Below are 23,397 nucleotides of genomic sequence, written 5' to 3' on the forward strand. Positions count from 1 at the left end.
GTCAGCTGAGGCCGCAGTCATCTCAAGACTCAAATGAGGATTAATGATCCACTTCCAAGATCACTCACATGGCTGTTAGCAGGAGGATTTAGTTCTGAGCATGTGGGCTTCTCCATAGGCTGCTCACATCACGGCTTCTCCCAGAACAAATGATCTGAGCAAGAGAGACCAAGATAGAAGCTGCAGTCTGTTATAACTTTATCTCAAAAACGACATAACATCACTTCTGCGGTATTCTGTTGGCCATGCAAAGCACCACCCCCGCCCCCCAGAATCTCATCCCGTTACAACATCAGCGCTACGTCTGGAATCTCATCATGTTCCTAATCGGTCAAATTCTCCCTTGTTTGTAACCTATAGCACCAAACGGGCCTGTTCTATTTAAAGCAGTGGACGACTGATGTGCAAGTGAGCATAGTATCCTCAGACGGAGGTCCCAGGAGGTGCTGAGTGGCACATATAACACGGCAGTAGTGCAGAGGGGCCTGAAAAATCAAGTCCAGGAGTGGCTGAGACCCCCTCCGGCGTCGTTCCTTGAGCACAGCTCAACTGCAGCAACTCTCTATCTGTAGACCTGGAAAACAAAGACCAGTTTTCTGCCTCACCCAACCTCAACATACAGTGGTGGGCCAGGTGCACAGCAACGGCTATAGATATTCTTGTCCAAAAGGTGGGAAATGAGAGACACTGAGGCATCACTGTTAATGGCACTTCTGAAATTCAGGCGGGCAAATGTCGGCATATCCTTGGTTAGGAGTCATCCCTGCTCCTGCCCAGAAACGACTCTTCGTGGCTCTTGGTTCCACCCTCCGAGCACTAGGTTCTGTGCTCTGATTTATCTTTTCATTTTCGTTAAAGGTAGTACTTGCTTGTGTCTGAGTAGTTTTCTCAAGCCAGGCCCTCCTTACAGATATTCAGAGGTCCAAAACCTCTTCATTTTGTGTGGCCTTTGTACCTTTGAATCCAGGGTGTATTTTCACTGAGGTCATGCTCTTTAAAACCTCGAGGTTTTCTGAACATCTTTTTGGCATTAACTAGTTTAGATAAATGTCTCACACAGAAATCTTTTCAAGGTAAGCCCTTCTCTGCCTTGGGCTTCTGCTGAAACACCCTAGGCTTAATGCCCTTGCGCTTCTTAGAGGCCCTGTTGTTTAAGAGAATCTGTAAGGCTCACCCTGAAAATCTTCAGAGAGGCTTTATTCTGACTGAAAATACCTTTGCTCTTTCTGAGGTCTGAGTGAAGGATTTTATAGTCACACCTTTAACTTCCTCCTTAGGCTGTGCTTTCCTGTGCCCTGAACTTGATTTGGGCTCGATGGCAAAGTGAGAACAACTTAGGCTGAGTTTACCTGTCATTCTCACGGGTCTTTAAACTCCAACTAGACTGGCTTAGCTCATCGGCATAGGCTGTAGACTGGACAAGAAAATCCTCGTGATTTAAGTGAAGAGTGGGAAAGGAGTGAGTGGAGCCCAGGTCACCAGGGAGACTTGTTTCTAACCTACAGCCCTTGGCCGAGGGTCCTGTGGGAGAACTTCCGCAAATGGGGCAGCAGTAACATTCTGGGGAGTGGACTATCGCGTGAAGGCCCATCAGCTCCATGAGCCGGCCTCAGTGGAGGTTCTACAGGGAGCCCTGCAGGACACTGCGCTGTCAAACGAGGTGAAGGAGCTGAGATTTTACCCTCCTTGTAAGCTCACAGGTTAGCCTGACAGTTTCACTGTTGGCAGAAGAAAGAAGGCTTCTGGGTCAGAGACAAAGAACTTAATTACTCAGCATAACAATTAGTATGAGCGTCATCAGCTTCTCCTTGCCCTGAGTCCTACGGGAGCAATGTGGAGGGACCCAGATGGATACCTGCATACCCAGTGAGTTGCATTACAGGAGAGAAACCCTGAACTTTGGGCACCCTAATTTTCATTATGGGCATTAAGTATGCCTTCTCTGTTCTGTGCAGACACTACGTTTATTAGACTGGAGGGTAAGAATGTCTGCTCTTTATTCGAGAGGTGTCTTCTCTCTGCTTTGGAGAGACACTATCCCTATCTTCCAAAGGATGTTCATCATACAAATATTCTTGAAAAGATAATCCAGAACAAAGGGCAGTTAGTGTTTTGATTTTGAAACACAAGAGACCCATGAAAAGTTATCTTCCAACGTGCATTTTCAGCCAAGTAGGGGAGAAACCAGGGACTGGGAGCAGCGACTGCACGTCCACAGGGCCTTCTGCTGAGACACTGCGGTGAATTTCACAGCTCGTGTGGCAAGAGTCCCAGGGTCTTCTGGCTTAGAGGTTATTTCTCCTGCATGACTCTGTCACAATAGGGTGTTGGTGGGGATTTCTGGTAAAAGCATAGGTCCTTTTGGTCCAATCCTATTCAAGACAAATAACACCACAACGAGGTACACTAAGTAGTGAGTTTCAAATGGGTGACAACTAGGGAAATTAAACCATTGACCATTGTCAGAATTCAGAACACATTAGTAAGACTCCTGAAGTTTGGTGGCACAACCAGACCTTCTGTTGCAGCCTTGAGATGCTATTCATGTTGTGCTGATCTAGTTCAAGGGCTGGCCTACAGGTCAAATCTGGCCCACCACCTGTTTTTGTGAAAAAAAGTTTTATTGGACCACAGCTTTTCCTTCATTCATTTACTTTTGTGATACACTGGCAGAGTTGAATAGTTGCCCATAAAGCCTAAAATATTTACTACCTGGCCCTTTACAGAAAGTTCGCCAGCCCCTGTTCTAATTAATCAGGGAGAAAACAGAGCAATGCTTCCCAATCCTTGACTGCACATTGCAATAGCCTGAATATATTTCAAAATATATTCATGCCAGGGGTCCCAGCATAAACCACTGAGTCAGAATCTTGAGGGATGAGAGCTAGGAATCGGTATCTTCAAAACCCCCCATATGACTCTAATATGCAACCATGGTTGATAATCACAGGGAGAGAGGCTTTGGTAAGGGATGCCCATACCCTCCACAGGTACAGTGATGGCTGCAGAAGTCTGAGCAACTCCCTTACCTCAAGAGCAAAGGAAAAGGGGACACACTGGCAAGGGTTGGGCTTGCCCTGAACTGGCCCCAGGGATACAGACACTGGATCTAAGAAGAGAGCCTGAACCAATGGCCATTGCATCCCTTGGTTTGGTGCTAGCTGAGCATCTCACTACAGTAGTTCACACAAGACTCAACATTGACAAATGGTGCCGATCTCTAGTCTCAGGAGGGAGGTATAACCTATGTTGATGGGCTAAGTCAGCCCTTGAGCTGGATAGGTCTATTCCATTTATGGTGCAAGTAATCATTAGTGAAACATTCAAATGGAGGGCACAAGATGCAGTGGCTGGCATGTGTAACACGGCACTCGTGCCGAGTGGGGCCAAGCATGCCACAGCTAGGAGTGCTAGTACAGAGAACCCAAAAGTGATGACACAGACTTTGAGAGCTGTCGGAAAAGGTATTACAGCTTCTGTCTTCCTGGCTTGGATCACTCACTCACTCTGGAGGAATCCAGATGCCTTGAGAAAACTCAAGCAGCCCCATGGAGATGTCGTGTGGGGAGGGGCCACACGATTCTGCCCACAGCCATGTGACTGAATCATTTGGAAGAGTATCCTATCCTCCAACCTCAATCACGCCTTCAGATGATGACTGCAGACACAACCAACATCGTGACCTCAACATTGTGACAGACCCCAAAACAGAACCACCCAGATGAGCATCCTCAAAGTCATGACCCACAGAAATTGTGTTAAAAAATAAATGTTTGCTGTTTTAAACTAAGTTTTGAGGTGATTTGTTACATAAAAATAAGTAACTAAAAAACCCATCAAATAGCTTTCTATTCAGTCTTTAGCTTTTTAATTTGTATCATGCACAGTTTTGTCAGATGTTGGTTGTATCTTCAGAAGAATGAATATCCAAGAGATTTATTTAGGTTCTTGAATTGAATTTTAAAATTTTTGAACCAATTTTGGCATTGACTTAACTGATTTCTTTTGACATATCTGATGACATTGATACAAAAACTACATCATTTAACTACAAAGTTCTGCTAATGAAACACACTAACAATGATAGTTTTGCTTTCATGTGTGAAACAACAATTGGAACAGAAAATCAATGAAATTACTTTAGAATAACTTGATTTAAATGAAAAGCCATGCTTCAGAATGATACATAAGTTCAGTTTTTGCAGTAGCATATAATAAAATCATTGTCTTTGAACAGTCACTTTAAAATAATTATAAATTTTTAAAGTAGACAGATGGGGCAGCTTATATAGCAGATTTGCTGAGTTCTGATATCTCCCTGTCTCCCATGATTATTTGTTTATTTTATTTATTTAGTTTTATTTTTTAATATCAGCTTAAATATTTCATAGTTCAGTTAGTATAAAGTGTGTGTGCAAATTAACTACAGGGCTATTTGGTAGAATATCCCAGTATGGATGCCGTCATAAATTATACAGTCACTGCAACCAATTTCAAAGTAATTTCTGCTTCATAGCTTTCTTAAATCAGAAAGAACAACTGTGCCCCACCAGAAGCTGTATGTGCATTATCTCCACCATGAGGATTTTAAGGTATGTCGGCAAATTCTTTGATACTCCTCCCTTCAAAAGATGGAGCCTACCTTCCACCCCTTGAATATGAGCTGGACTAAGTGATTCACTTCCAAGAATGAGAGTGTGCAAAGGAAAAACAGTTACTATGACAAGGTAGAAATAATAACCACAATGAAGTACATGTAGGAATTTATTCCAAAAAGTGAAAATAAAAATTAAAGCCAAAATACTTCCTATATTTTTTTAAACAACAAAAAATTTAAACACTCAATTTTAGATAAATGAGTCAAATTAACAGTCATATTGAAAATTCTGAAATGAAAAAGTACCACTTAGCAATACTTGTGGAAAATGGTTCAAGTAACAAGAGAGATACATCCCTCAAATGCATCTATCAGAAAACAAAAAATGTAGAAAATCAATGAATAACAAGAAGTTACAAAAAGAATTAGAATAAACCATCACAAAGTATAAAGAAATAGTGGAAAAATTAACTGAACAAAGCAAAAGAATGAGTGGTTAAACAAAACAAAAACCTGTTCTCTGGAAAGATTAATTAGATAAATCTTCAGTTAGGTTGATCAAGAAAACAAAGATACACAGCACAAATAAATAATATTAAGGATGAAAAGATCATACTTGCAAATACAGTATAAATACTGAAAATAATAAGAAAATACTATGAATAGCTTTATACCAATACTTTTGAAAACAGATGAAATGAATAATGTTCTAAGAAAATAAAAATTACTAACTTGTGAAAAAATAGAACATCTTAAAGAGTCTACAACCATTAAAGAAACCATTCCACTCCAGAAAATAAAAGCACCAGGCCCAGGTAATTTTACCAGTGAGTTATACCAAACATACAAGGACCCTAACTCATTTATATTAGTTACTATATCACTAATATACTAGTATATCATTGATACCAAAACCAAACAGAAACAACATAAGAAAATTATAGGTTAATCTCACTTATGAATATAAATACAGTACAAGAAAGATTATCTTAGGGTGATTTCATTTGTAAACAAAGGTGCAAAATTTGAAAAAAAAATCTTTAAAATCCACACATATATTACTAGTAATAATAGTATTGATCTTGACCATGTAAGGTTTATCCCAAGAATGCAAGGATGGCTCAACATTAGAAAATCTGTTTAGGTAATGACCACAAGGATGGGGGAGGGGGGAAAACTTGTCATTTAATTAGATGTAGAAAAACTATTTGCTTAAACTCACCATCCATTCAGGACTTAAAAATATAAGCAAATAATAAACCTCCTAATACAGAGTATGTACCTCAAAACTATAAATATGTATCACATTTAGTACTTAAAATATTCTATTTAAGAGTCAATCAAAAAACAAGGAAGTTTGCTTACTGAGAAGTCTTGTCTGCATAGTGAGATGAGAAAACAAGATGTGAAATTCTATAGGACTGGCCTCAGAACTACTGCCTTTTGTGTTATGTAGGGAAGAAAGGGTATTAAACTAAGTGCTCGCAAAAAAAATGTAACTACTTAATTGTAATCATGTGACAGCTAAAAAATCCATTTCTAGTACGATATGTCAAAATGTATATTCTTTTGATGATAAAAAATGTAACCTCTACATGTCTGTGTGGGTCTAGTTCTTTTAATATACTTCAACCAAAACAGACTGCAGCCAATTGAAAGCAGAGGCAGATGTGAGAATCCAGCTGTCTTCTATCAAGTCAGACATTAAAGAAATTTGCAGAACTTGGAAAACAGTGTTGCCCTTTCTTCCCTTAAACATTTGATTTTGGAAAATATAATTATTTGTCATAAAAACAAGCCAGTTCTATGTTAACAAGTGATGGATTTGTTATTGTTATTGGAAATAAATGAACAAATATGTACTTTTTAAAAAAAAGAAAATGTAAACTTCTCACTTCGTAAGAGCTATCAGCTCTGTTAATACGGAAGAATCAGGTTTTGACTACACAGGGTGCTGTTTGATTTCTCTTTCTTTCCTGGCAATGCTAAAATCCTAGTAACGCTAAAATCCTAGCAACAGAGCCTTTAGAAGGTCTGGCCCAAGCAGTAGAGCGATTTCCTCAGCAGTTCGAGCACCAGGACTTATTGGCTCACCTGGAAGGTAGTTTAACGTGCCATTCATGACAGATTTTCTAGCACCAAATCTAAAGTTAAGAAGTATTTTTAAATCTCTCTAAAACCACCAGCAAAGAAACTGTCTATTAGGTCTGTTTAACTCTGGTATGGGAACCCGCTGCCAGCCTTTTACTTACCATCTTCCAGACAAGTGTCTTCAAACTTTATCGCCTGCATACCTCTAAACAAATTTTGGGAAAGAATGTACCATTTCATGTATTTTTAACTTGACAACTAAAATTTTTCATCATAAGTTTAAATAAGCGTAAAGAAGATAATTTCCAGTGGCATACTATAAATACTTAATTTTTTAAAAATGGAAAATGTACCATTCTTTTAAATGTATCTAATAGAATCTAAGTACTACAGCAATTTGATTCCCACCATCATCAATAAAATAATACATGGAAGTTCTTCAACAGTCATACATTTAACATCATTCATTGGATCTGTATTTTTCTTCTACTTCCCTTACAGATTTATAGTATATTTGAGTGCTTAAAATAGCTTATGTATCCTCCTATAATACTGTTGTATAATAAAAATATAAATATAAATCAAAAAAATTTAATTAGTTTTCCATAACCAGTAAGCTGTAGGTATTAAAAATACTTTTCTAGATTGTAATTAAATCACTATTAGAACACAAAGGATAAAAACAAACATTAAAATTTTTATAGGTAATTAAGCATAAACTATTTTAAATCTCACTGGAAATTCATCTCATATTAGAGTTGAGACTAATATGTAGTTTCATTTTTTTAGTTTATAGTTCCATGGATATATACACATAATTTATAGCTATATATATTACTATTACTATATATAATTACTTATAAATATGTAACTAAAATAAGATAGCAGTTGGCATAAATTCTATTCCTATTTTTCCTATTTATAGATGAAATCACTGAGAAAACTTTTCATGTAAACAAGTAGATGAGAATGGAATTTTGTAATAACAATCTTTTTTATTCAATGTCATTGCATTCATTAATTTTTTCTGAGTAATATGCTAAACATGAAATAATTTTTGATGATTTATTGACTGACAGCTCTAGTAGGCTTTAATTTTATCAAAAGTAATATGTTCAACATCATTAGTCATTAGAGAAATTCAAATCAAATCCACAATGAGATAATATTGCATACCCACTAAGATGGCTATAATTTTTAAAAATGCAAAGTAACAAGTGTTGGCGAGAATATGAAGAAATTAGAACCCTCATACATTGCTGAGTAGGGATGTAAAATGTGGCAGCTGCTGTGGAAAATAGTTTGTTTTCTCAAAAAGTTAAACACAGAGTTACCACCAATTCTACTCCTATGTACATACCCAAAAGAATTGAAAACAGGTACTCATAAAAGTACTTGTACACAAATGTCCAATAGAAGCACTATTCACAATGGTGAAAAGGTAGAAACAATCCAAATGTCTATCAATAGAAGAATGATAAGCAAGATGTGGTCTTTACATGCTATAGAATGTTATTCAGCTATAAAAAGGAAGTACTGATACATGCTACAATGTGGATGAACCTCAAAACCATGCTAAGTGAAAGAAGACAGGCATAAAAGGTCACATGTACAATTCCATTTATATGAAAAGTCCAGAATAGGTAAATCCACAGAGACAGAAAGCAGAGTGGCTACCATAATTAGGGTGGGAGGTTGGGGCGTGATTGTTCAAAGAACTAAATGCTAATAACCTGCCCACTTTAAAATGGTTAATTTTATTTTATGTGAATTTCACTTCATTTTTAAAAAGTAAATCTAGCAAAAACTATATAACCAACAAACCTTTTAAGAATTTTTTTAAAAGCCTCTTTCTCCAGAGTCTTGATAAAAGACCAACTGTCTACAGCCAGTTAACAAGTAAATCAGAACCAATTTAAAAACTAATCAACAGTAACCTGCTTCAGTAATCTTGCTTCTGGAGGCCAGTCATTCAGTGACAGTCTCATACTTTTGAAGGTCAACCAGTCAACAATAAACTTATCACTAAATCTTCTGAAAGCCAGCTGGCCAAAATATCTTGCCAGGATAACCATGTTTGTAAGGGTGACATCAACCCACTCCATCTCTGTAACCAACACAACACCTAAACAATACTTAACTCAAAAACCTTATTGTAAAATTAGCAGTTGGATTTACTCAAAATGACAGACCCAACCAGCCTAACTCTCCATTTCTTAAGTAATACAGTTTTTGTTTCAGATATCAAGTGGTAATCTTGATCCCTTCCTTGGATAATTCTCACATTGAGATTATTTATAAAACTCACTTGACAGTATCTCAATGGATCCTTGGACCAACAGGAAAGATCAGTGGCCTCTTGAGTCCCAAACTCCCAATAGTCATCACATCTGCTGCCAGGTGAGTTTCTCAAAAACAATCTGAACTTTGGCTAGTTTCATTAAGCTCTAATTGCTGAAATTGCTTTATCTAAGACTTCTAAACAAATGTATCTTCGTATAGGTCAGTACAATTCAGTCTGTCTTTATGATAATCAGACCCACTGCTTGGTTTGCTTTCACTTTCTTGCTCATCTGTTTATACAAATTCTTGTCTCATGTGTCTCATGTGTCCCTTACTGTCTTGTGTCTGTTGAACATATAAGGAAACGCTTCATAGGGAACAGACAGAGAAGCATAGGCGAAGTCTCCAACACAAGTTGGCCCTAAAGACTAAGGATCCATTAGACTGCTGACAGCTGGCTGCTAAAATGACTGGCCAAACTGCGTTTGTACATAAGATACACAAGAGTACTCTCCAAGGCCTGGCAGTTTGTGAAAGAAGTTCACTTTGTTTCGTCCGTATTTCAGGATCATCAGTTGTTGGGGTCACTGATCACACAGCTCTTTCCTATCCTCTGCTTGGTTAAAGAACCTCATCTATCATAACAAATACGCTTGACTAATGCAGTGCCTTTTTCTTGTTTGTCACTGATCTGTCTGTGTCAAAGGCACAACCTCCTCCTGGCAGAATTTTCAGTATAATCCTAACCCTTGTCCTGAATTTGATAAGAGGAAAAATTTTGCTAAAAATGACTTAGAATTACAATAGCTATTAGAGTGAACTTCTGATATATGAAAATTAACACATTTCAAAGGAGTGCTAGAAAAATTAGAAAACAAAACAAACAAACAAAAAGCCTAAATCATTCAACAGTCAACTTTTGATTGGTTATGCTGAGGCCTCAAAACAAAACAAGGACTCTTAGAAAGTCTCTGTCAAAGAAACACAATTTCTCCACCATTTAAACCTTCTGAAACCCACCCTCCCTGCACCATTCTCTCTACACGGCTGTATCTTTATCATTCCCTTAAACCCCTTCTATCTTTCTGCACCTTCTCCTGCCTCCAAAACAAGAATCGTTTTCTCAAAGTGTTTAACAGAGATCAATTACATCATATAATATCCCTTCAAAACTATTAGACTAGAAAGCAAATCTAAGAAAACTGATATTTGAATCTTGGCCTAAAGTCAAGTTGAGAACTTTAATTATAGATTTTCTTAATCTTAGGGAGATAAATTTATGCAGAATTCAGTTAGATATTTATTGCCCTGGACTACCAGGTCTGTACCAACAATTTCACTTAATTATTGGCCCCTAAGATGGGAGCACAAAGGTTAAAAGCAGCAAAAACAATGACAACCAAAAACCCCCCAAAACTAGGAGATGGTTTATAATTCAAGAAACGACCCTGAAAGGGTAAGCAAATAGGAAACGGACTACATCAGACCGTTTCAGAAGTCTTTCCCTCAGAGGTAGATTGGACAAAAACTCAAAACTGTAAACAAACAAAAAGATAAATAAGTAGCAGACTCCAAAAACAGACTCAGAAAAAAAATTCAAACCATATCCTTCAAGAGCTAACTTCAAGAGCTAATATAAAGACAGACAGGTTTATCCTTTTTTATTATTATTATGTTTTGAAAGTAGACTCAGAAATACCAGTTTAGATGATATCCTAAACATCTCCTAAACATCTCTGAACATTTCAAAAATCTAGAAATCAAAACAAACTTCTGACCTTAAGATAAAGTAACTGACAACCAAAACAAAACAAAACAAAACAAAAGGCTTAAAGGTTCTCCATTCTATAAGAATTGGGCAGCTATGGTTAACAGTAATATGGTTAATAAGCAGAAAGGCCATGGGAAGAATTAATGTCCTGTAATGACTAAAACATAGGAGAACTATCTAAAATCTCTCCAATGCTACCACAGGATACATTAGCATTTAACAATTCTCCAACTTTCTTCTAAACTCCTATGGAGAAAGCTCCATAGATGGATGGACAACAATGTACAGATACAGGTAAGTTTATCTCCTAATAATTCTAGCACCGTAGAATGTCAGATCCCCTCAGAATACTAAAACCACTCAAATAGTTGAAATGTCCAACAATCTATAACAATTATTTTGGGACCATTATCAGAATACAGTACTTTCTTCCTGATACAAACATTTAATAGGTAAGGTACTGCTTAATAAATGGAACTGCCAGGTAAAATTTACTGCAGAAGTATTATTTTTCAGAGTTCTAGAAAATGCTACATATTACCAAAATATAGCCAATTTTAACATATTACTGCCACTAGGTATGATTCAAAGGATAAGCTATGATCCTAGAATTTCTACACATGAAAGATTCTCAAGGTACAGGCAAAGTACCTATAGCTGAGTTTAAGAGTCCAGACTGATTCTTCCTAGATTATCATAAACCTTCCTTTTTGTATGTACATAGAAGGTTAGGCCTGCACTGTCCAATACAACAGCCACTAACCACGTGTGGCTAATGATCACTTGAAATGTGGCAAGTATGACTGAGAAACTAAATTTAAAATTTTTATTTAATTTTAATTAATTTAAATTTCAAAATGGACACTAGATCCAGTTATTGGAAAACCTTAAGTGTGTTTGGAAAAAAATTGGGTTATGTGAATGTACTTTTTTCACTGCAAATTTTCTGAAATCTAAATATGGATCGAGTATTCCTGATGAAAATTTCCTATCTAAATTGAAATGTGCTATAAATTTAAAATACCCTGGATTTTGAAGATGTAATATGAAAAAAGAATGTAAAATATCTAAATTTTTTATTGATTACATGTTGAAATAGTATTTTGGATACCGAGTTAAATAGAATGTTATTAAAATGAATTTCACCTATTTCTTCTTACATTTTTGGCTACTAGCAAAACTTAAAATATCATATGTGGCTCAGGCTGTATTCCTACTGACTGGTGCTTGATTAGTCCATGCTCTAAGGCAATGGTTGTCATCTGGGGGCAAAACTGTCCACCTAGGGGACATTTGGCATTGTCTGGACATTTTTGGTTCTCATAACTGGGATGTTGCACTGGCATCTAGTAAAGAGAGGCCAAGAACACTGCTAAGCATCCTACAATGCATAGTACAGTCCCCAAAACAAAGTATGCAGCTCAAAATGCCAACAGTACTCAGGCTGAGAGACTCTGCTCTATAATGGTTTTTCAACAGCATGACATACATCAAAACTCTGTCACCTCTTACAGCCTATCCTTGGAGCCAATAGCTTATTTTCTCTTGTATTGAGGAAGTACAGCCCGGACTAATTAATTAGTTGAAGTATCTTCAGAATCTGTACTTAGTGCACCTTTAAATCTGATTGTATCAACTACAGATTTGATATGTACAAATCTGACCTACAGATTTTGATCAACTACAGCTAACACCACAATGCCGAATGACTAAGATCAGGAACAAAACAAAGACATCTGCTCTCACCACGTCTGTTCAACACTGGAGGTTCTAACCAGATACCTAATAAAAGGCATCCAGATTGGAAAAGAAGTAAACCTGTCTTTGTTGCCAATGACAAGATCTCGTACGTAGACAATCCTAGGGAATTCACACACACACACACACACACACACACACACACACACACACACACACACACACACAATTAGAACTAACAAGTTCAGCAAGGTTGCAGGGTACAAGATCAATACGCAAAAGCAAATCTGATGATAGCATATAATGTACATTTTCACTTTTTCCTTCTTGTTTTACCATCAACTGCTGTAGCCCTCTCTAATCCAGAAACTCTCTTGACTTTAGCTGATGAAGGAGATTCTCATGATTATGGTTCTACAGTTCAAGAGGTTCATGCCCAGAACAGACATTTTGAACATTACTACTAAATTCTTAACAGCTGTTGCTTGTTAATGGATCTTATCTTAAAGAAAGAAAAAGAACGAAATGAACAATATCTGTCTATACAATAACTAATGTTTTTTAGCATCTAGTACTTAACCAGATAGGCTCAAGTGGTCAAACTTGTGGTCTTCTAGAGGCCACATCACATTGCTAAAAATGAAAGAGCAAATCAATATACTATCATCAGTATTTCTGAAATAGTATACATCAATTTGGAATGCCATGGAAACTGGGGTTTCTTAACCTCCTCAGGTACCCCTATAAAATCTGGACAACAAATATACAAATTATTTGATGACTTGGTGCTACCTAAAGAAGTTGGTGTCCTTAAAAAGAAAACCACAGTTTAAAGAAAAAAAAATTATCAAAGCTATTGGAAATAGCTCACCCCCATGCTCAACACTGTTTAACACCCTGCTCAGCCCAAAGTCCTTTTGCAAGGAACTTTTATAAAAGAGAAAGAAAAACATTCATAGAGAAGTTCGAGGATTCCATCATAAATACACAAAAGTTTTGCCTCTAATTTTGAAAACCAAACAAATTGAGAATAACTGACTACAAAACCTTAAGGATAAAATTTGGCAAGGCCAGAAGTATCTCCTGGTCGTACCAGATAAAACCTGATAGACACTTGCCAAGTTTTTCCATAAGACAATTCATTACAGTAAGAACAAAATGGCCACGATAGTAAACAATCAGGGGGAAAGGGAGCTCTTGGATAGTGGAGGATGTAACTATCTAAGAAAGGCCTTGAAAAAGAGCAAGAGTAGAAGGCTACTCACCTACCCTTCAAGATTAATTATGAAGCTGTTTTTCAAAGAAAAAAATTTTGTGTAAAATTAAAACAGATAAACAGAGCAGTGGAGTAGAATGCAAAACATGCACCAGAAGATTTGGAAATATAAGACAGAGGTACTACAAAATCAATGGCTGGACTATTAAATAAATGATACTATGAGAATTGACTACATGAGGTAGGATTTCTATCGTAACAACAGTCACAAAATTTAGTTTCAGGTGAATTAGGTTTTTTTTGAAAATCATAACTTTCAGAATTAAAGATCACAATTTTTTTAAACCTCAGGGAAGGAACAAATTTTTTAAACCTAACACAGTAAAGGTTCAACCATAAGGAAAATGAATGATAAATTGGAGTAAATTTAACTGAAAGAGTCTGTGTAAGATGGCCACAGACTATGTTAAGGTCAAGCCACATACTAGAAGTCTAATAAGAGACAAAGCATTAGAATCAGTAAGAATATATGCAATCCAAGAGAAAAACAGACATACAGATAATATATTCATAAAATAATAAGCAATAAATATATGGAGTGAAGCAAAGATTCCTGGTAGCCAGGGAAATATAAGTTAAAACAAAGAGCTACTATCTCACAGCTCTGACTGGAAAACTTAAAAAATCTGGTTAAGATTAAGCATTTTGGTGACGAGATAAGAGTTCTCTTACACTGCCACTGGGAGTGCAAACTTGCACACTACATTGGAGAGCAGTCTGACAACATCTAAAGTCCCAGGGTTTACATCTAAAACCACAGAGTTATCTACTACCTGAAATTCCACCTGGGGGTGTATGTCCAGAGTATCTAGCACATTTGCCTGAGAACACATTATCAAGACTATACACTTGCAGCACAGTTCAAAAGGCAAAAAATAACTACTGAAATGACGATCAGTGAGGGAAATGGAAAGCAAAGTGACAGAATATGATAATATACAGCAGTTATGTTGAGTGAAAAACACAGTGAAAAAGCGAGTTACAAAAGAACACTTAAAATAGGATATCATAAACTTTAAAAAAACTGCTATATATTATTTATGGATATAAACATGTGGTAAAGTATAAAACCTTAAATAGGAAGAAGTCACACCAACTTCAGAACAGTGGTTAGCTTTAACGAGGGAAGGAGGAGATGGCGTCAGGGAGGAGTACAAAAGAGTAACACTTTATTTCTTTAAAAATCAGAAGCAAATATGGCAAAATAGTTTATGAAGAGTACAGGGCATTTATATTATTAGTATGTATATTTGAAATATTTTGTAATTTAAAAGAATTTTAATGGGCACATATGGTATAACAATCAAATAATAACAGTAATTATTCACACCACAAAAACCTGTCAAGTAATAACATTATTTAAGCCACAGAAACTTTTGTACATACATTACAGCATGTGATAAATAAGAGTTAAAAATAAATCCTAAAATTTGCAATTTACATTAGGGTTTTAAATTAATAATTTTGCTAATGGGCTTTGAATCTCATGCAATTTTAAAATGTCCTTATGCTAGAATTTTAAGGGGATGCTCTCAAGTTGTCAAAGCTATATAAATAAACTTTAAATAATGTGGTATTCTGAATTTCAGTCTTACTCTGGAAAGCTTTTTCTTTAGCATATAAACAGTAACAAGCTTTACATTTATATTTACAGGTTTCAAAGAAATACTCTAAGAGTCCTAAGTATGAAGAGTAGGTGTCCTACACTTACAGTGTTTCACCAAGAACCTGATGCCCTAAATAACGTGGAAAAACAATGCTCCATTATTCCCTTTTCTTTTCTATTTTGGGCTAGGGTCAGAAGCCAAGACATACCAATACTGTAAAAGTTATAAACAAAGGCCTATTACAAAACCATATTTAAAAGAAAGGTAACTTTCACAGAAGAATAGCACAATCCTTTGGGTTTACTATGTCAGAGAGAGACATAGAACGAGACTATTTTAAGAAAGGGGTTAAGAAGAGGTAGTAGAATTTTGCTATTTGTACTTCGCTTACTGCCTCCTTGAGTCTCAAAGCTGTAAGGTAATAAATACTACAGAGAAGAACTGCGGAGACAAGACTGGGCAGGCCACTGCATCTGCAAATACAACTCAAGACCTTCAACTCACGTAAGACTTCACTCTCCACTAAAATACTCTGACCACACTCACACTGTTTCAATAACAACCATTCTACCCAGTTGATGGTGGGCAGTAATTTTATTTAACATGAGTTGCTTTTTGCCTAAACGTTTGCAACAGAGATGATGAGCTGACCTTTCAAGTAACCTTGCTATTAGATACGTTACTATTTCCCATGTAATGGAAGACTGCAATAAAATTATCCCAGGTTCCAAACTTCCACACTTTTATATTTGGGGCACAATTTTTAAGGGCAATAGTACTGTGGTAAAAGGCAGGTTTTTACCTACTCCATTTCAGCCTGTTATACTGAATTTTACTTAGTATTAAAATTCTTAACTTGCACTTCTGAAGACTGGAAAAAATTAGCTCCCCCCAGATCTCTAATTTAGTGTAACTTTAATCAGTAAGAATAGCAAAATTTGCTTACAAAATTCAAAGCCTCCTACAACATGTTATCTTCCGTTTTTCCACCATTCTTAAATTTCAGATGTAACTCATTTATTTCTTCCCTCTTGACAGAGGAATAACTACCACTCTGCTTCATGAATGAAATAATCTAATCCCTGTTTCTCCCAAATTCTCCCCCTCTGAAGAAGACTCATTCCAACTGAGTGATAAATTCACTGACAAGTCTGCTATTCAAATTTCACTAATACAAGGAAATTCTTCTACAGCAAAAGGTCAGTGTCATGAATTTAATCTCTGAATTTCATAACCCTTAATAAATGGAGGCACCTTAAAGTTCAGTTTATACTCTTTATATAGAATTTCAGAGCATGCTTTAAATAGCTTAAGATAAGCTATATTAATAGCTTAATGTCATTTTATCATTAAAATAATCTACAAATATCAGAATACTAATTTTGTTGTCATAACTAATAAATACATCTTAAAATATCTGTAGCTGTAAATCAACCCTCTCAATTCATTTGCCTCACTTGGACAGTTCTAAAACACAGATCATCAAACTGGGTTTAACAGTATAATACAGTTATACAATGCTTTCACAAATTCCAATTCTGTAATTTAGAGGTTTTCCATATTTATTTTTAAATATACAAAGAGATTAAACTATTAATATAAATATTTTCTCTCAAATATGTAATATTCTTATGTAAAAGAAAAGGTTTCCAAACATTTACAAAGCAATCTAAAGATAAGTAAACCTGATTTTACGATCATTACATTAACCAAAATAATTTTCCAGAGAAGGTCCTATTTAAAAGTAATGCTCACTGGCCTCCTCACATTAACACTTCAAGATGAATCCAAATCCATTGCCTTTGCTTGATTTACTTCAGGGATCACTTCCAATGGGAAAAAAAAAATCTCAGAAAAACGTCTCACGACAGAGTGGACAAGTAGATTTGTTGCTAGACGTAAACCATTTGTACTGAAAAAGAAAAGTTTATTTAAATGTTAAGAGAACTTTTTAAACTGTCATTTTACATATAAATCTAAAATAGCTTTAAAATGATGAAGTAAAAAAGGGAGAAACTGAAACGTCTTTTCCCTCTGTTCATCTCTAAAACCAACACGACTCAATACTCCTTCCAAAGGCCACACTGCACTGCTTCCCACCTCCACTCAGGCACACAACCACGAAGATCCATGGGATCCTCCATGGGAAGACCTCCCATGAAGCAACTGAACATAGGGCAACTCTCTTCCCAATACGATGTTTAAAAAGAGCAAAAAAACTCTGATGCCAGATGGCCCCGAGGTCTAACTTTTTCAGTCTCCTTTACGGTGTAGATCTTATGAGACCACCTATTTTTTGAGTTCTGAGAGCAATTTTAGAAACAACCACTTATTAAAATGCTTTGATGCCACCTCTCTCAATAAATCACTAATTATCTTTCACATATTTTTGAAAAATCATTTTTAATATGTCTCTCATTAACTACAAGTAAGAGATTAATAGCCACTGTTATCCAAGGTTAGATATCATACATATATAATTATACATTAGATATAAATAAGTTAATTTCTCTCCAGACTTACCAAGCAAGCTGAATGGAACTTTTTCTTGCATGTTCTACAGGCTTTTTTGGGAAGAGAGTAGTTGAAACCGTGAATGACTGAGAAACAGATCATGCAATCTTCAACACCCTCAAAACGTTTGTCTACATTATTCTTCCATAACGCTAAGCCTTCCATAATACTTCCATTCTGTTAATAAGAAAAAAATAAATTTAATAAATTAATAAATCAATATATACTGAAGATCACCAATGTTACTTTTATTCAATTTCACAAATTTTAAAGTTGAATTATAACTTGGAGAAAAGAAAATCTGCTTGGCTACATTCATAATTCTAACTTTTATGAATACTGGTTTTTAAAATGACTTTCCAAGTTTTAGGAACCAGATATAATTTTTTTCCATTAAAGGCAGACTTGAAAGAAAGGCCTCTATCCTAATTTTCCAGTTTTATTGCCTGAGCTTGTTGTTCAGTAAAACTCTTTGAATAATTAAGTCATTTAGATCAGTTCTCCTGAGTTTTAACTAAAAATAATGAAATTAATTCTTACCTTCTCAAATGCTAATCTGTTCCAGCTCTCTAATACTGGTGAATACACTTGTTTTAAAATAATTTTTCTTTACTGTAGAATGCCTGAGGTACACATCACAATGTATAAACAGAACTAGAGAACGCTTGTACTTTGTTTAAAAGGCACAGGTACTGGGATTACTCTAACCACAAAAGGAGACTTAAATTGCTACGTAGCTCAGAAGACATTCATCCATCCTGTATCTTGCAAAAAGATTCCCTCTCAAACAATTCCGTTAATACCATGTATTGTTCTATGTCATCTACAATGTCAGTGAAGTAAAGTCAGTTCTTCTCAAATACCAGACAAAAATGTTGTAGAGCCTTAAAAACTAAAACAGCTTGGCAGGTTCAAATCATTTAGGCAGATATCTGTGTTATCCAACAAACTATGATGTCCGTTTCTACTTAAGCAGAAGAGACTACTGAAAGTTTTATTGCCCTCAGATAGTAAATCAGCACTATCCCTCTGGTTTGGACACAGAAACTTACTTGATGGGTGAGGTATGTGCTTAACTGGAGCATCCAGTTCCGCCACTGCTGAACAGCCACTCCAACTCTTTTCCCACTTTCTACTGTTATTGAACCCAGTGGATAATTTGAAGGCAGCTGTATTATAAGTTCAATAACTATGTCCTCAATTGTATAAGTGGCCATTACTTCTCGCGTAGTAGCCCGAGCTTTCACCTGCAACACAAGAGGTTAATATTTTTTTTGCCGAATTTCTTTTCTTTGTTTTCATTCAGAAAACACCTTGGTGGGCTGACTACTGAAGTATGAATAAACATGTTCAGTTTTCTGACATGAGATATTTAATAAAGAGGCTCAAATACCTGATGTATTTTATAGTGTTGCTATGACACTCAAAGATATTTCCAAAAGAAACGCACTGCTCATAAAGTATGTTTTATTATATTAGGCTTGTCATATCATAAATAGTATTTGCACAGACCAATAACAGAATGGGTTATTATTTATTATTCCTTCTCTTCCAAACCAAGAGGATCAAATACCACTTCTGTTTAGAGGTCTCCCAAGTCTTTGTCTACCAGAGAATTCTCTTGAGCTTTAGAGTCAATCAACAACTGCCAAAATATTTATACCTGACCTTGATTCTCTTACTAGCATTGCAAATTCAACATAAAACACAAATTACCATCCTTTACAAATTTATTCTTCTGGCATTCCTATTTCCAGGCTATAAAAACCATAGCATCATCTTAAATTTCTCCTTCTACTGAATCCCAGATATTAACTAGTTGCAAGTTTGGATAAAGCACCACAAAATTCCTCACACCCCTCTACTTTTAAGGACCATTTCCACTGATACTGCCTCCCTCAGGCCCTCCTCATAATGCCCACATTAACAGTCTCCCTAACTGGTGTTGACGTCTGAAACTCAAGCTCCCTGCCAAAAGACCATGTTAGAGATTCAGTTAGAGCAGTTTCATAGATTAGAACTCTGACAGTGTCACTGCCTCAAAAGAAAAATTCCAGAGGCTACATAGGACCAAATATTTTAGACTGTTGTTTGAGGCCTCTCCCAATATGGTCCTAATTCATCATAGAAGCATTTTATTCTCTATTTACCTTCAGGAGTTCTACCCTGTATGAATACTGGGCTATTCATCATTTTGTAGGCAATCACAGAAACTTTATTCTCATCTCCAAGCTTTCTGCTTTTCCCATATTATGTTCTGTAAATTAAATGCCTTTCCCCTCATTTTTCCCATAACAAAATCCTGCCTACCTCAACTTTCTCCATAAAGTCTCACCTGAACCCCTCAGCCAGGTGAACCTTTCCCTCTGTGAGCACAGAATACTCTCCCTCATAATGTGCCACTTCCTAGTTTCCAATGCAAAAAACATTACTGGTATCACTCTTTTCCCTGTATTAGATTATGTTATTACAGGACAGGTATCTGACCTTTCTAAACTGTTCATTTTGCAGGTGACTGGCATACAGTGCCTCGCATCTGTAGGTATTCCAATATATATTTCAAAGTAACTAATGAATGCTCAAAAACCTTTAAAATTGTGAATCATTATATTGTACACCTGTAGCATATATAACATTGTACATCAACTATACTTCAATAACAAATAAACCGAATAAACAAAAAAGGGGGTAAATGAAATTATAACATTATTTTGATTTAATTTGAGATTTGATACCCAAAAATCAGAAAACAAAGTAGACAATTTCTATAAATTCTGAACCAAGAGCTATAACTGTGATGATACTCACTACAACTGACAGACATAACCAATATTCAAGCAACTTTTCTAGAAAAAATTTAAGACAATACTAACCGTCATGCCATTAAACAGTTGTGTACTTGTTTGCACAGAAGATATTTCTTGAAAAGAAAGAACATTGCTAACATACTTGCTTGTAAATCTATCTACAATATTGAAAACACGTTTCTCACTACTATTCCACCACAGCCTAACCATGGCAGGCAAGTCTTTTAATGTCATGTGATAGACTGAACAAGCCAAGTGCGGAATGTGGTATGGAAGAGTTGAGGTATCTGAGGAAAAAAATAAATTCTTAGTTAGTAAGATGTATTTCTTACATGGAATAACAGACTAATCGTAGTATTTTCCTTAGAAGATCATTTTTAATTCCTTAACACTAGTGCCAGAGCTCATAGAACAAACATACCCAAGAAACCAGAACTCGAATATTAGCTGTCTCACACATTCAAAACGAACAACCAAAATGGCAAAAAGAATGAAGATCCCAAATGACACCGAAAAATCTGCCCAGAAATGGCACTCTATAAGTTTCACATGAAAAATCACAAATACAATGAAACACACATACTTTTTAAAGGAGGAAAAATTAAAGATTCTTTTTCTTATAAATTATGAAAAAGAGTTTGCTGGCCTCCTTTACTCTCACTGATGTGTTATGCAAAAGTCCTAGAATCCCACCTCAATACTCAACAAGACGAAGTTCCATCCTCAGATCTCCAAGGCATTTAAAAAATTCCTATTCTCAGGAAATCACTTAGATCACTTAGAACATTGTGGTCCAGCTAGATGTGTGTTTATCTATCCGTTCAGCTAAAATGTGGGCTCCCGAAGTAAAAACAATAAATTTTACTTACCTTTTTTCCCCAGCTGATGACTATTCATTTACAGGCCAATAAGACATTATCATATAACAAATATTTGTTTACAGAGTAAAAGATAAGTCTCAACAAACTAAGCTTCAAAAATTAAATTCTTAACAATCTTAGCCACTCAGTCTAATTCTATGTCCTATTTAGAAAAATATGGAAAATCTCTCACTGCAACATTTTCATAGCCAGGACCCACGTTTGGGGTTACTCTCCACACCCTCAGGATAAGGCATAATATAACCTAATCTGAACCTCGTCTCCAAGAAAGAACACAAAAACACATCATACTGACCTCTAATACTCAGCTGGAGCTCTTCTGTAAAGAAAGTTTTAGGGTCCTTACTGGAGAGCTCAATAGCTGTCTCTGAAAAGGTTGGGTTTTCTGGCATCAGTCTGAACAGGTGATAGAGCAATTTATTCAAACTTTTTGTTTTTCGAAGGTACATTGAGTATAGAGCTCGAAGCTGGTGGAGAGTAAAGAATTTGTTAGTAAACCCAATTAAACCAAGATAATCAGTAGATACGAACAGATCAAAGTATAGGAGATTGTACAGAATACAATACAAAAATGCATTCATCTGAACACTGCAAATTAAATGGAAGAGTCCTACAAAATACATGGCACAGTCTAACTTTCCAAATGTGTCATCTGAGGGCACTGTGACCCTCCTCATAAACTAGCAGGAGTTGTCGCTCTCTCCTCATTTTTAGACATCTGCTTCTAACATCTTTTTCAAACTGTCTCCGTAAGTTCTCCCCAACTTGGAGTCTCTGAGCAAGGAAAACCTATTTGCCATCCCCACAGATAACCCACTCACTCTCTTCCTAAGTCTTCCATACATTCCTTGCACACCATAATCCCGAATCTTTCAACATCCTCCTTAAGACAAATCCCATTTTTATGGCTGACCTCACCCTATATCAAACATTGCAGCATCCCTTTATGACAGCACAAATTAGTGGTCCAAAACGTCCTGGGGTTTTCTCACAGTTGTTTTATAAATCAGGAAATTTCCCATAAAAATATGGATTTCTGATTTCTTTTTTAAAAAATGGGAAAATCTAGCACCACTGGGTGCACTATAGGTTATCTGTGTGAGACACATGCTTTAGACTCATTCCTCAATAATATAGTTTTCAGTTGTTTGCATTTACTTTGCAGCTCTTGGTATCTGTACCTGTTTTTAAATTATTTCTTCCACTATACCACATGTTTCCTCAAAGTATAAAGAAATCATTTTCTGAACACTGTAAATACTCAAATACAAAGATCAAGCCATAGATTTGGAATTAATTCTTAAAATATTGATCAAAGTACCTTTATAATGGAGAAATCTGGAGGGCACTACCTTTACCAAGTAACCAAAGTTAACACCACCAATAAAAGGAGACATGACATTCTGTGTTCCTGAGGTGATACACTCAGAACACACCACCATTGTGCCCTAAACACTCTTGCTGAAAAGGAACCAGAATCTAACCATGAGGAAATGATCAGACAAATCCAAACTATAAGATAGTCTACAAAATAACTGACCTGGTGAATGACAGGAAAGAAAAGTAAAGTAGTTGTAAGTTAAAGAAATATGACAGACAAATGCAAATGTGATCCTTGACTGAATCCTCAACAGATAAGGAAATAAAACTATAAAGGACATTACTGGGACAACTAGGAAAATTTAAATACAAGTTAGATAATATTATTGCATCAAAATAAAATCTGAGTGTAATAACTACATTACATTTATGTCGAAATACGTCCTTGTCCTTAGGAGATACACGTTTAAATACTTTTCGTAAAGTATTACGATGTCAAAGTAAGTCTGCAGCTTACTTTGAAGGAGATAAGCATAAAAAAAGTAAACAGAG

The 23,397-nt window shown here is 35.9% G+C and overlaps 1 protein-coding gene across 5 annotated transcripts in view; it reads right to left on the reverse strand.

Moving 5' to 3' along the window:
* The window catches only part of LTN1 (listerin E3 ubiquitin protein ligase 1), a 75,138-nt gene that overhangs the window by 8,623 nt on the left and 43,118 nt on the right, over positions 1-23,397 (reverse strand). Inside the window, exons 26-31 of one of the 5 annotated variants that reach the window (XR_012075992.1) lie at positions 21,821-21,992; positions 20,711-20,931; positions 18,890-19,084; positions 17,847-18,014; positions 17,091-17,235; positions 79-154 (exon numbers count right to left, since the gene is read on the reverse strand). Coding sequence is in view for 2 of the 5 variants with exons in the window: in XM_006209811.4 (XP_006209873.3) it covers positions 17,173-17,235; positions 17,847-18,014; positions 18,890-19,084; positions 20,711-20,931; positions 21,821-21,992 (819 nt within the window). In the remaining 3 variants the exon portion in view is untranslated. Of the gene's footprint in view, positions 1-78; positions 155-4,751; positions 6,894-14,857; positions 17,236-17,846; positions 18,015-18,889; positions 19,085-20,710; positions 20,932-21,820; positions 21,993-23,397 lie in introns of those variants that run through there. The other 4 variants (XR_012075993.1, XR_012075990.1, XM_006209811.4 and 1 more) reach the window with 4 other exon arrangements.

The sequence above is a fragment of the Vicugna pacos genome, chromosome 1, assembly GCF_048564905.1.
Source record: "Vicugna pacos chromosome 1, VicPac4, whole genome shotgun sequence".
In the NCBI taxonomy this organism is placed as follows: Eukaryota; Metazoa; Chordata; class Mammalia; order Artiodactyla; family Camelidae; genus Vicugna; species Vicugna pacos.